Source organism: Equus caballus, chromosome 6 (genome assembly GCF_041296265.1).
Source record: "Equus caballus isolate H_3958 breed thoroughbred chromosome 6, TB-T2T, whole genome shotgun sequence".
In the NCBI taxonomy this organism is placed as follows: Eukaryota; Metazoa; Chordata; class Mammalia; order Perissodactyla; family Equidae; genus Equus; species Equus caballus.
In genome coordinates, this window is record NC_091689.1 from 64,816,217 (window position 1) to 64,831,478 (window position 15,262).

Sequence of the window (15,262 nt, forward strand, 5' to 3'; positions counted from 1 at the left end):
CCCCGCTGTGGGTGAGTGGGCATCATCCAACCTGTAGAGAGCCTGAGTAGAACAAAAGGTGGGAGAAGGAATTTACCCCTTTTTGCTTCTGCCTGTTGAGCTGGGAGAGCTCATCTCATCTTCTCCGGCCCATGGACTGTGATATACACCATCAGTCCCTCGGGTTCTCAGTCCTTCAGACTCAGACTGAATCACACCATCAAATTTCCTGGGTCTCCAGCTTGCTAATGGCAGATTGTGGGACTTCTCAGCCTCCACAATCACGTGATCCAATTCTTCATAATAAATTTTCTATCTATATCTATCCTATTGGTTCTGTTTTGCTGAAGAAACCTGAATACTACAGGCCAAATTATGCAGATAGGAAAAAGATTAGTGGTTGCCAGGGATAAGGAAAGATAGGGGATAAATAGGCAGAGCACAGAGGTTTTTTAGGGTAAACTACTCTGTATGTTACTATAATAGTGGATACATGTCACTAAAAATTTGTCCAACCAGGGGCTGGCCCCGTGGCCAAGTAGTTAAGTTTGCGTGCTCCACTTCAGTGGCCCAGGGTTTCACCAAGTTCGGATCCTGGGCACAGACATGGCATCACTCATCAAGCCATGCTGAGGCAGCATCCCACATGCCACAACTAGAAGGACCCACAACTAAAAATCTGCAACTATGTACTGGGGGGCTTTGGGGAGAAAAAGGAAGAATAAAATCTTTTAAAAAAAAATTTGTCCAACCCATAGAGTACACAGCACCAGGAGTGAACCCAAAGGTAAACTATGGACTCTGGGCAATAAAGGTGTGTCATTGGATGTTCATTCACTGTAACAAATGTACCACTCTGCTAGGGGATGTTGCTAGTAGGGGAGGTTACACATGTGTGGCAACAGGCAGGGTATGGGAACTCTCTGTACCTCCTTTTAATTTTGCTGTGAATCTAAAACTGCTCTAATGAATAAAATCTATTAAAAATATTTATGTTTGTTGTGGTAAAGATGTTCTAAGAATGCTGCTTGCAAGCTGCATTCAGATCAGTGTTATTTCGGTAAACGGAAGTGATATCCATTCTGTAATGCATGTAGTGAAGTGTTTAGAACACCTGCAATAAAAGTATTTTTAAGAATACTGACCAAACAAACAAAAAATCTTGTTCAAAGATGTTCATCACAGTGTTATTTTTAATAACGAAAAACTGGAAACTACCTAAATGCCAAGAATTAAAGGATTGGTGTATAAAATAGAGGACTTTGGTGTGATGGGTACTTTGGCGTTTACAACTAGGTTTCCCACTCTGGCCCCACCTGCCCTCCAGGTCCTTGTAAAGGTCTCCCCAACCCAAGTATTTCCGGGAGTTGCTAAAGTTCTCTCCCAGGAACTCCTGAGTCAGTCTATTGGATACAATCACATGTGAATTTTTTGCCCTTTTCTTTCTCTTGCTCCCTCTCTTCCAGCTCAGTGTCCTCTATTCTCAACACTCTTTGAAGGAGCCTCACTCCTATCACTGCTGGCAGGACCTGTCACGAGTGTTGCCAGGGCCCGTGCTAAGAGCGCACCTCCAAGGTCCTACGTCTGCAGCTCTCCAGAACGTCAGAGCAGTGCTGGGTCCCAGTAGCAGTGGCCGGAATCCCTCTTTTCCTCTGAGCTCAAAAGCACTCTTAAGGTTCTTATAGGAACCAAACTCCATGCCGTCCTGCTGTCCTCATTCCTCCCAGCTTGCTCTCTGTCTCCGAGCCTCCTCGTTAAATTCCATCGTCATCCTTCAGGTAACCAAAAGCCTTCCTGAAACTCAACCTCATACAAAAAGGTACTGAAAGGAGTTCCTAGACCCCAGTCTATACATACCCCTCAATCTCAGTTTGGAATTTTATGTATTATGTTATTTATATAGGTTATATAGGCTAGGTTGTGTGTTTGTTATATATGCAGATAAATAACAGTTAAGCTCCAGCGTATGTCTCTTGAGTGTGTTTAGTTCATTTCATTTTTATATATTAGGCTCCTCTATGAATGCAGAGGATGTAACTGATCTACCCTCATAAGAGAAGAGTCAGGAGTCATCTTCTTGCTGTGGGGATGGATTGATGCTGTTCCACTTTCTTTTACTCCTCTGCAAGTGGTACTGGCACCTAAGGGGGAATCTGGGCTTCAACTCCCACTATCTATGGCTAAGTATCAGAACAAAGTACAATATCCATGCAGGACCCTGAATTCACAGGCACCATTCCAGGGAGTAATCCAGGGACAGTAAACCACTAGAAGTGTGGACCCATTGTGGACCAGCTGCAATCATCTCCCATACTGGTCCAGTCACCTGCGGAAACTCAGCCTTATTAAGTTGGCTGACTATGGGTCACTGGAATTTAATTTGGTTTATTGAATAATGTATGAACTAGACAACAGGCCTTCATCTTAGGGCTAATCGGTCACCAGGGTATTTTTTTATGTTGGTGAAGGTGTTCTAGTGCCTTGCCAGGCAGCTTGGGTTTTACTTATGAGTCATAATGAATCAGAATTTTTGTTTTGATCTGGTTCAGCAGTTATGTCTCTGAGTTTGAGAGTCTCAGATAGACACCTGAATACACCCATCACACAGTTTCATTGCAAATTGTTGTGAAGAGAAAATCTACAAATCATTCTCTGATTGGTTCCAAATAGGAAAAAGAAGGCAAGATGTTATGGCATTTAGTGTCACCAATTAGCAAAGTCATGGGGTTTAACCAGTCATTCCAAAACTTAATATCCACCAACTCAAGTGCAAGTGGCCTCTTTTAATTATTTGGGAATAATGGGCCTCAGGGAAGTGAATGCTCTCAGCCTTGTGATCTGAGCAAGGTTCAGGAGCTGCAGCAGTTTTGGCTGAGTCACCGCTGGCTGCATGACCCCACGCACATCACCTGACCTCCACATGCTTCAGCTGGCCCAGCTGTAGAGATGAGTAAATGCGGCCGGAAGGCCCTGAGGCACAGAAACAACCTTCTGCACACAGCTGCCCTGGGGCAGCTTCTGGGGGCTCAAGTTGGCTCTATCAGGGGTGAGTGAACCCTAAGAAGGACTCCCAGAATAGCCTCATCTGAAAACCACCTCTGATAAAGGGACCTTTTCATGCTCTGTGAATAAGAGTACAAATTGGCAAAAACTTTTTGAAGCCTTAAAAATGTTCATACATTTTTGTGAGGAAGATTGGCCCTGAGCTAACATCTGCTGCCAATCATCCTCTTTTTTTTTTTTTTCTGCTTGAGGAAGATTGCCCCTGAGCTAACATCCATGCCAATCGTCCCCTATTTTGTATGTGGGACGCCACCTCAGCATGGCTTGATGAGTGGCATATAGGTCCACACCCAGGATCCCAACCTGTGATCCCTAGGCCGCCAAAGCAGAGCACACAAATTTAACCACTATGCCACTGGGCTAGCCCCAAACCTTTTGATTGTATGATTTCCCTTAAGTAAATTTATTCTTAGAAAATAATCAAAGATGCTCACAAATATTTATCTTCAATGATGTTCATCACAGTGTTATCTCTCATGCAAAACTGGAAATTATCTAAACGTTAAAATGTAAAGCATTATTAAAATATGGTACATCTATATGTTTGAATACTGGTCATTCAAAAAGATCGCCATAGCAGAGTAACTAATGACCTGGGAAAATGTCCACAATAGAATAGTAAGAAGAAAAAATCATAAAACAACATCGTTAGAATAATCCCACTTATTTAAAACTCCCACACATATAGACAAATGGCTGGAAGGATATACACTAAATTGTTGACAGTATTTAGTCTCTGGGTTTTAGGATTATGAGTCCCTTTTTTATTCATAATTCTTCCTGTATGTTCCAAATTTTTCACAATGAACATGTGGTTCTTCTGCCATAAATATCAGTTACCCACATCTCTGTTAACTTGGACTGTCGTGGATGGGGCCAGCCTGCGTGCATATCTGTGGAGCAAATCAGTACAGTGACATATCTGTGAACTGTGGCTTGAGCAATCCCGACCCTGGAGGCTCTCCGGCCTGGGAACAGAGTGGGATTTTTGTTTGAGGAGCCTGAGCCTGGAAGAATGGTGACTCTGTGAGTGGTTTCTTAGATCCCCAGTGCACGTTGCTTCCAGTCCTGAGTCTGCCCTAAAATCCTGGCTTGCTGATCAAGACTGAAGAGTGTTTGCCTGAAAAGCTAATTCCTCCGCATAAGCCTATGGTTTACTCTGCATCTATTTAACATCTATTAAGCAACGTCTGATCTTGATCTTGATCTTGCTCACCAGGAAGTATGTTCCAAGGGAAACCTTTCTTTCAAAGCTAAGTAAACACCCTTGGGAAGCGACCCTAACACCTGGGAATCGTGCAATTTACTTTGCAAGCATTAAATCTATGTGAATGTCTTGAGTCACAATACCACAGTTGGTTGGATGATAATCTCTCTGTGGTGGATCCTGCATGGGAACCAAAATTCCCAGATGGCACATCTTCATTTGCAAAGGAAGCTGTCTCCATAATTCTTACTGGGAAGAAAACAGGCAATTTATGAGACAATCAAAGCACAGCATCTATAGAGCTTTCAAGAAGATATTTTCTGAAGCAACACAGTCATTCTTAATCCTCCTTACCAAAGCCAAGAGGCAGGGACAGTAGAAAATCTCAACATTACTGATATCTGGCTTTGGGATGTAGTGTGCCATTTGCTTTGCTTAGGACAACACTGAGCATGTGCCTTCCCTGAGCCGAGTTGTTGAAGATGGCCCAGGGGCATGCCATATAAGCGGAGAAGGCAGCCCAAAGTATATATATATATTTTTTTTTGTCTTGTTTTGTTTTGTTTTTGAGGAAGATTAGCCCTGAGCTAACTACTGCCAATCTTCCTCTTTTTGCTGAGGAAGACTGGCCCTGAGCTAACATCCATGCCCATCTTCCTCTACTTTATACGTGGGACGCCTACTACAGCATGGCTTTTGCCAAGTGGTGCCATGTCTGTACCCGGGATCCGAACCGGCGAACTCCGGGCCACCGAGAAGCGGAACCTGCGAACATAAGTGCTGAGCCACCGGGCTTGCCCCCTGAAGTATATTTTAACATTGTTATAGAGAAGTCACAGTGTGAAATAGGAGTAGTATCATCTCCATTTCATGTAAAAGGAATTAAGAATCAATCAGATTCCTAACACGTTTTTATTTACCATCTACTTTGTGTCAAGTACTGTTTCAGGTACCGAGGATATAGTAGTGAACATAACAGATAAAGTCCTTGCCCTCAAAAAATTTACATTCTATTGAGAGGAAACAATAAACACATTTATAATATATTGATTGATAATCGATACCTAGAAAAATAAGGCAGGGTAAGGAGACAGAGAATAAGGGAGGTACAGTTTTATATGGAGTACCTAGGGGGGCTTTCTCTGATAAGCTGACATTTGAGGAGAAACACAAAAGCAGTAAGGAAAGGAGCCATGTGAGTCCTTGCAGGATGAATGTTTGAAGTAGAGCAGACAGCAAGTGCAAGGCCTTGAGGCGAGAGCAAATCAGGATGTGTTAGAGGTTCAGCAGAGATGACAGTGTAGCTGAAAACTGTGGTGATGACTTTGCCTCTGCTCTGAATACGATGAGAAGCCATTGGAGGGATCTCAGTAGAGGAGTAACATGGTACAACCTGCTTGTCTTCATAAGCCCATGGTTTACTCTGTATCTATTTGTATGTATGTTGGGGTGGGCATGCTCATGGATAGGAGCACCGTAAGCAATTGGGATGCTATTGCCACCATCAAGGTGATCATGGTTTGGACCAGGCTTGAAACGATGAAGGTATAAGAAGTGGAACAATTTCAAAGTAAGACCTGAAAGGGACTGACTGATATATTGCATATGGGATGTGGGAGGAAAAGAAGAACAAAGGTAATTGGCCTAAGCAACTGGAAGAATGAAGTTATTTTCTAAGCTAAGAATGGAGTGGGAGGAATTCACAGTTAAGTTTTGGATGTACAGTCATTTCTCATTATTCACAACAGTTATGCTCCACAAAGTCACCATGAACACTGAATTAATCAATACTGAACCACTGCTCCTAGGGGAAATTCAGGATTAGATTCCTGCGAGCCCCTGGTCACAAATGTTTTCGTCAACTGATCAATATGTGATCCTGTTTTATGTACGCTTCTGTGTAAAGACACCTTACTTAATATACATCGTCCATTCATTATCATTGGACTCATGGCCCATGACATTATAACTCATGCCTGAATGCAGCTTGTCTAACACACGTATTTTCTTCATAAAGCACATCACAGCCCGCTTACCCTGAGGAACATTAGACAGCACTTTAACACAACGCTTTGGAAACACGTTAAACAGTGAAATCACCAAAAAACGTACAAAAATGAAAAAAGTGTGATATTAGATCACAAAAGGATGCATATTTACATTATGAGAACTGAAACAAGAAGGCAGAGCGTTGCCATGGTCCACCTCAGCTGAAACGTGCATGTCGGGCAACTCAAATTTTTTGTAGCTCTGCATGTGTCTGCAAATGACTGTGACAGCACTGCTACTATTGATTTTGGGGTCACAAATAAATTTTAGCAAATACGCAAATTTGTAAATATGGGATCTGTGAATAATGAGGTTTGGCTGCATTAGGATTTGAGAGGCCTATTACTCATCCAAGGGGAGATATGAAAAATGAGTTGGAGTCTGGGGGATTCCAGGGGAAAAGCTGCAGCTGGAGGTTTTGATTTGGGAGTCATTGCCATCCGTGTCTGTAGCTAGCATATGACTAGATGAAATCATCTAGGGAGTGTAGAAAAAGGAGAGGATAATTCCAGAGACAGCCCTGGGGCATTCCAGTGAGCAAGTGACTGCAAAGGAGACTGAGAAAGAGTGGCCAACGGAGTAAGAAAAGAACTCAGAAAGAGTATTGTTTCAGAAGGAGAGAGTCGAGAATGGGCCAAATGCTGCTGAAAAGTGTTCCATAACAGGACCTTTAGAATTGACCTTTAGATTAGGCAAGATGGAGGCCACTGGTAATTTTGGTGAACAGTTTCATTGGAATAATAGAGATAAACATCTAACTGGAGTGGATCAAAAAGCATATGCACAATTCTTTCCAGCAGTTTAGATGTAAATGAGAGAAAAGAAATAAGATCAAAACTGGTGGAGGATGTAGGATCAAGGATTCTTTTTCAAGGAAGCTATTACAGTATATGTGTCTGCTGAGGCAAATGAACAAATAGAGAGAGAAGGATTGATGATAAGACAAGAGAAGGGACAATTGCGAGTGGTCCTCTATTTTTGCAGTAACTCATTTAACTTCACATTGATTGTATGTGGTCAGTATTATTACTACCTTCATCTACAGATGACAAAAATGAGGCACAGAAAGGCCAGAAACTTGTTCACGGTCACACAGCAAGGAAGTGGCAGAACAAGGATGCATATCTGGCCCTTCTGATTCCAGCTACTTTTAGCTGCTGTGCTGTACTTGCTCAACTTCAGATTCCAATCAATTCACGTATATTGATGACCTCTATCGAGCAGTTACTTACCCAGGTTGAATGGTGAGAGGAAGAAAGAGAGAAATCCCACACTTCTGCCTTTCTGCTCACCACAGTCTTAGAAACATCACACTTCGCCCTCACAGGTAAGCTAGGGAGAAATACTGCTGCTTCAGTTTGAGTGCAGCCCAGGAAGTCTGGGTCAATGCTAATACCTGATGGTTCTAGAACGTGTCACACCTTCAGAAATGCTACAAGGTCAATTTTGTAGCACACAGAAAATAAAATTTATTCCTTGGGGTCAATCGCAAATCAAGAATTTAATTAATCTTCTCATAAACTTCTCCTGCTCTTATTTTGGTCCCACATGAGAGATTTCTGAGAAAATAGCTTAGCTTTTGCCAAAATGTATGCAGCTTGGCATCCCTTGGACCCTGTCTACAGTAGTTGAATAAATCACTTGTTGCTAAACAGAGCAATTTATTCCCCTGACATCTACATGGCCCTCTTGGTTTATTTTAAAATATATCAACTAACTTGCCACAACTGCCATTGCTTTTAATGTGTCTGACACATCCAATTTCAATAGCTCAATGAAAATGTCATGTAATAAAATAGAGAGAGGCAGGCAGAGACGGCAAGGAGAGTTGGTGTATAGACACACCCTTGGAAAGTTAGCAATGAAAACACTTGTTCAGGTGGGATTCAGCAAAGGGACTTCCTGCCAGCAGTTTGGGAAATTAGATTACATGCAAATATCTCTTTTCACGTATTCTCTTTTAAAACATTCATTTTCTCATATGTGTTCTTTTAACTAATGGAATCTACCCACTCTCCCCAGCTATTTCACGTGTAGTAACAGCTGCCTGACTAATATCTTTAATTTTTCATTTCCATGAAAATATTTACTCAAGAATGTAGTCATGTTATTTAACAAAGTAAAGAATTCTGGAATGTTAGATGTGTGGCATCCATTCATTCATTCCACAGATGAATAAATTGAGTGATTCAGTGCTATCGTGTCCTAGGCACTGTGATAAACATCGGGACCACAAGAATTAACACAACCACTTCTGACCTTGGTGGGTTTGCAGCCTCATGAGGATGACCTCTCTCTACAGGCAAAGGTTGAAGTAGGTGGTGTTGTACTAGCTCTGCTATTAACTTTGTGATAACTAAGACAACTAACTTAGATTCCTCATCTGTAAAATTGGGAGGATATTCAATATTACCTTGGAAGGATATTAAACACATCTTTGGGATTGCTGGGGTGATTGAAAGTAACAACATATGTCAAAGCACTATAAAACTTGATATAAACCTTGGTTCTTCTTAACCAAAGTCAAGGTATGCCACAAGTATTGCAGCTCCATCTGTAATGTTCAGGAAACTGATTCAGTTACCCAATATCTACTATCCATTACTAATGTCTCTACAATGAAGCAATCTGGCACTGAAAATAAGGTATTAGGAGATGACAAGAATGATACTAATTTTGCCTTAGCAATTATACGTGGATGCCTTGTACATTCCTCAAACTAAATATGTCACAAACATACTCACTGTTATGAATTTTCTCTGCCTGCTAATGGACATCTACCCTCTCTCCCATATTGGAACCTTAAGATAATCCTCAACAGCTCTCCCTCTATTGATCTAGAGTCCTGGACCGCTACCTCATTCATGTCTCTTGGGCCTGTCTATGGTTCTTTCTCAAACCATCACTGTCCTGGTTCAAGCCTTCTGTTCTCTTGGGTGGATCTTTGCAACAACCTCCTGCCTAAACTGACCTTCCTGTTGATAGCTTCTTTCTCTCTAATCTATCCCTCACTCTACCTCCAGTTACATTCTTAAATTAAACATGATCATGTTCTGCGTACTATATATATATATATATATATATATATATATATATATATATATAAAAACCTCTGCTGGTCCCCCATTGCTCCTTAGGATAATAACATGGAAAAATTTCATAGCCTGGCTCTTACTACCCCTGCATGACACACCAGCCATTATGACTTTGGCCATTCCATGAACATGGTTCATTTTCTCTCCTCTCTCTCTGCTTTCACTCTGCTTGTGACTTCAAATGCCCCTTCTCCCTAAGCCCTTTCCTTGGTCACTTCTAACTTCCCATTCAATTGTTCAATGTCATTTCCTCTGTGCAATCTCGCTCCGCACTTTGGACATAGCGCCTTCTTCTTGAGGTCCCATGGCACCTTCTATACTTTGACCATAGTATTTACTACATTGTACTGAAATATATATTGGTTTGTCTCACCCCTGAAATGTGAGCTCCTCAACAGCAGTGGTTATGTTTTATTTATCTTTCTATCTCCAGTGCCTCGCTCAGTGCCTGGAACAATGTCTGACCCTGCCGGATGTTTGATGGATAAATAAATGTACAAAGAGGCAGAGCTTGTCCTCATTTTCTCCTGTTCCTCAGGCATTTGTCCTGGATCTTCATCTCCTGAGAACTGCTTAACTTTCTTCCTGCCTCTACCTCTCCTGCTTCTGCCTTTCCATAACTATTAAACATCACTGCTACATTCCCACCTCTTCCGGAAGATTATTTATCCTCTATCTTTTATTTGTTTTTCAGTACACAGGATAGCACATGGGCTAAAAGTATGGATTTTAGAATCAGCCGGCCTTGGTTCAGATCTAAGCTGTGGAACTTTTGGCAGATTGCTTAACTTCCTCCTGCCTCACTTTCCTCATCTTTAAACTAGAGGTGATTATAATACTTACTTCATAGGTTTATATGAGGATTAAACGAGTTCAAGCTGTGCAGCACTTAGAGAGCCTCACTGCACACTCAGGGAAGGTTAGCTGCTATGAGCATTAGCACAAACGTGAATGCTCCAGCTGTGAACTCCGCTCCTTCTCCTCCAACCTCCTCCTTCTGGGCTCCATATCTACCTCTCTTATCACACTTACCACCTGGCTTCACAATTGTCTATGGCTCTGTATCTCTCCATAGCTAAGTTTTTAAAAGACAAGTCATGTCTTTTTATTTCTTAGTTCCCTACCTGCACTTCCACCAAGAATATAGTATTAGGCACAAAGTTAGAACTCAGTAAATTATCTCACTTAGGGATGTATCAACGACCTTTAGCCAATAAGGTGACCTAATGGGAAAATGGTCATTTTTCTCCTCCCATCAGTGCTCTTTTACAAAGTGTGTTCTGAAGTCAGTTGTCTACTTTATCCCCTCATCCTCCATACACACACAGTTAGTTTTAATTTAAAGAATGACTAATGAGTAATAGACAGTTCATATCAGATAGGAGACAGTGAATCTGGCTGATCAGAAATGGGCATGACCTTCACAGAATTGGCCACCACACTGTGTGGGATTGGCTGCCTGCATAGCTCGTTCCCTGAGCCAGCCCAGGGTCTTTAAAGGTGACACTAGAGTAATAGGGTTGCACAGGGTACACTTAATGTCAATCTCAAGAGTTTGTAGTACAGTACATCTATTATTTTGTGTTTATATGTGTGTCCACACACAGCGCTGCTGTGTCATTTTAAACCAATAGAAGGGACATACCACAATGTACATGTCGAACCAATAGAACAATGTTAAAACTGTTGAAAAACACAGGTAAATCGTCATGTGTTCTTGAAGCCAGAAATTGGAGCCTACAATTATGAAGCGAGTTTGAACTGGTGATAGTGATATGCTTCTCATTTAAAATTTCCTGAGCTTATACTTATCTGTAGTCCTTCATGTAACCAATTCAGATGTGGAGAAAGCTCTTCTGGCACTTTCTTTTTAGTTCAGCATTCAGTTGTATGTCTACCATCTGAAGGCTGACTTGAAAGTGTGGCTGGGACTTGGCTCCTTAGGGCGTCTTGTGCCACACTGAGACTGCATGGTGCTACCTTTGCAGTTGCCTTCAATCGGCAGTGCCAGGGGAAGGAGAACACAGAGCTCCTTTTGGTGGAAGACCATTTTCTGCATTCCTACTTTATTCCTCTTGCTTGAGCAGGTTGATATGCATGCTGGCACCCCCAATGGTAGTGCCCAGCAAGCAATCCTTGTAGAAGTACTTTCCTTCTACACTGAGTCTAGATTCTCTTAAAGTAGAATCAGATGCAGTGCATAATTTTTTATTCAATGTATGTGGAGAACCACAAGGTCCAGTAAACATTACTTCCAGCAACCTTCCTGTCCAGGCTCACAATGCTTTTCCTCCACTGAGCAGACATGTCAAGATGAACCTTGTTTCTTGCCCACCCCATTCTACTTCCTGTAGTGCCATATACAGGAAGTTTCTCTCTAGAGGCAGAATGAGATTTGATGGGAAGGAAAGCACAGAAGGGAAGGTTGACATGGGAACTGACTGACTCAGAACATAGTTCTCATGTAAAAAGGGATGGCCTCCTGTTTTTCAGTTGAGGGTGGCCCATGTCCTGGAATTAGAGACAAATTGTGAGACTGAGTCCAAGTTTTCTCCCACTGTCTTACCTTAGGCTGTCCACAAACTGATTCTGAGAATGGAATGTCTAGCGCATGGCCCAGCAGCAGTTAGAAAAAGTCCTTAATAGATTTTTCTTAGCTGTAGTAATGGTATTGAGTTATCTAGTTTATGTATGATTATGGTATTTTGTTTTTATATTAAAGCACTAGGTATGGTATTACTCTCTAGTTTTTATGTGTTTATGAATAGAAAGTCAGCAGGGGATACATGAGGCTCTGACAGTCTACCAGCATATTTGGTAGGATGTTCCATACCTTTTTGAAACTCTCTCCTCCCTTGCCTTCTGAAACATCATTCCTTTTTCTTCTCACACTAGCTCTCTCATTTTTCTGTCTCATTTTTTTTTTTTCTGGCTTCTCTTACTAGATTTTCTTTGGGGCTCTATCCTTGACCTTCTCTCCTGAATGTCTATTCTCTGTCTTTTAGCATTCCTTTATTCCTTTGGTCCCCCTGCCATGTATGTCTTGATGACTCTTAAATCTTTTATCTCTAGTCCTGACTTCTTTCGTGGACTCTCAACCTACATATCCAACTATCTAATGGATATTTCTTCCTGGATGTCTCTTAAAGAACTACAACTCAGTATGTCCAAGAACAAATTCATCTTATCCTCTCCCCACAGCCTACTCCTCCAGGATTCCCTATCTCAATAGACAGCATCACTTTTTTCCCATTCATCAAGCCCAAAGCCCAAGAATCATTCTGGATTCCTCCCTTTTTGTTATTCCTCACCAAATTGAGGATCAAGTTCTGTAGATTCTTCCTTTTGAATATTTCTTGTAACCAACTCCTCTTTCTAGCCCTAGTACTTACTCTTTGAAATAAAACCCTCATCATATCTTTCCTGGACTTTGGCAATATTCTTTAAATATACTAAGCACTAAATAAACATATGTTGAAGCAAATGAATATATAAATATGGAGCTAGAGGTTATTCACAATCTCGAAGTCTGTTTGATTTTTACATGAATGGTTGTCTATTCTATCCTATCTTTATGCAACTGAGCTTTCTGGAGCTAAACTTTACATTTCTCCGAGTTAAAGTTCATCAGAATAGCTTTGTTCATTGTTCCAGTTTTCTGACATTATTGTTACTCTGTCATCCATCATGTACACTCTACTTCCCAACTTTATGTCATCTCCACATTTTATAATTTTGCTGTCTATTTCTTTACCCCAGACATTAAAATAAATGTTGGTCAGGAAAAGGCCAAGGACAGAGATCTAACAGTAGGCCAAGGATACTTTCACATTAAGTAAAACTGTTCACTTGCATACATATTTGTAGAACTCTACTCTCTTCCAGGACAAATTTTTCTATCTTGTCCATAGGATTATCATGTAAATTTTATTAAATGTCTTGTGAAGTAAATACAAATTGTGGCTATGGTATTCACTTAATCTACAATTCCAGTGACCCTATAAAAATGTAAATGCATTTGGGAAAATTTGCTTTTAGGAAACACTTGCTGGACTTATTACAACTTTCATTCCCTTTTTAAAATGTCATTATTAAACTATAAAAGCAATGTTAAAAACTACAAAAAGTTTAAAAAAATAAAAAGGAAAATAATGTATAATCCTGTAGCTATTTTAAAACAAATATCATTATAATGTACTTTGTTCAAGTCTTTTTGAGAAACATGCTTTTATATAGCTAAGAGTATACAGATAATTTGTAGCCATTTTTTACGTTTATCCCCCGTTTTCCAATGTTGCCTCAAATTATATACTTCTCATAGATTTCACAACATTCCTTCTTGTGACAGAATCATAAGTTTTTAAACACACCCAATTACTGGACCTTTGGACTGCATTCAATTTTGAATTATAAATAATGATATGATGAACATTTTACATATATAGATTTATCTTTATTTTACATTTTTCCTGGATAAATCTCAGAAGTTGTAAATTTGGGTCAGTCTTCTGGTGCCTAATACATATGTCTATATTAGTCAGGTAGCCAGCCCAGTGGTCTGGTGGTGATTTGGTGCTCTCACCTCTGCGCCCTGGCTCATTTCCCAGTCAGGGAACCACACCACCTGTCTGTTGGTTGTCACACTGTGGTACCTGTGTGTTGTTGTGATGTTGAAGGCTATGCCACCACTATTTCAAATGCCAGCAGGGTTGCTCATGGTGGGCAGATTTCAGCAGAGCTTCCAGACTAAGACAGACTAGGAAGAAGGACCTGGCCACATATTTCTGAGAAAACTGGTCATGAAAACCCTATGAATAGCAGAGGAGTATTGGCTGATACAGCACCAGAAGGTGAGGATGGCGCAAAAAGACGGGCAGGGTTCTGACCTGCTGTGCACAGGGTCTCTAGAAGTCGGAATTGACTTGAAGGCAGTAACAACAACAGAAAAAATTAGTCAGGTAGGCTGGGTTATGCTGCACTAACAATCACACATAACTCGATATCATTTATTTACCAACATCCAAAAAAAACCCTTAAATTTCAGTGGCTTAACACAGGAAGTTTATTTTTCACTCACATGAATACTGTGCATCTCAAGGCTCTCCAGGGTAGCTCCCTTTAAAGAGGGGACTCAGCAATTCATGCTGGTTCCATCTTGGCCTCCATGATTGATGCAGCAGAGAAAGAACTGGAGATTGTACAGGGGCTTTTTACCACCTCAGCTTGTCAACTGCACTCACAATCCACTGCTCAGAACTAGTCATGTGTTTCCACCCAATTGCAATGGGTTCTGGGAAGTGTGTCTTCTGTGTGTCCAGTATGCAAAGTATGAAAGGACCATCACTATTGGTGAGCATTAAGCTCTACTCCAGTAGAGTGGCTTTGTACTAGGTCAATTTAACTTAGTTGGAACTGCATTTCCCAGAATCCCCTTTCTCACAGGATTACAGGTTAATTTTGACCACAGGAGATATTTTCATGAGATTTGGAAGGTGGAAGTGAAGCAACAGTCATTAAGTTTAGAAGGCGTAGGCAATAGGTGCCACTGCAGCTCACAGCCTGATCTCCTGGCTCTCCTCATTGGTGTGGGGCACCAGCCAGCGCACAGTCCTCCAGCTCCATCAGATCTCTTCCTTCAGTTCTCTGAGTCCTGGATCAGAAGCACATGCAGCTCCACGGTGAAGGCATCAGCTTCTTTTTTAGGTCGCATGGGCTATGGAGTCTGGAGGTGGTGAGAGCTAGATGCAAATTTTAGTTTGTCCTCATGGGTTCCAGTTTATCCTTATTCTTCCCTGCTTTACACCCAGCTTTTCTTCCTGACTGCCAGCCCCACCGACTTACAGTGACTTTGGACCCACCATCAGATGCA

General features: G+C 41.3%; 1 protein-coding gene across 1 annotated transcript in view; it reads left to right on the forward strand.

The window, feature by feature from the left end:
• SSPN (sarcospan) overlaps nucleotides 1–3,583 on the forward strand; it is a 104,406-nt gene extending 100,823 nt beyond the window's left edge. The window contains exon 3 of the mRNA XM_023644094.2: nucleotides 1,446–3,583. Within this exon, the coding sequence (XP_023499862.1) occupies nucleotides 1,446–1,664 (219 nt within the window). The 3' untranslated portion in view covers nucleotides 1,665–3,583. The remainder of the gene's footprint in view (nucleotides 1–1,445) is intronic.
• Nucleotides 3,584–15,262: the final 11,679 nt, after the last annotated feature.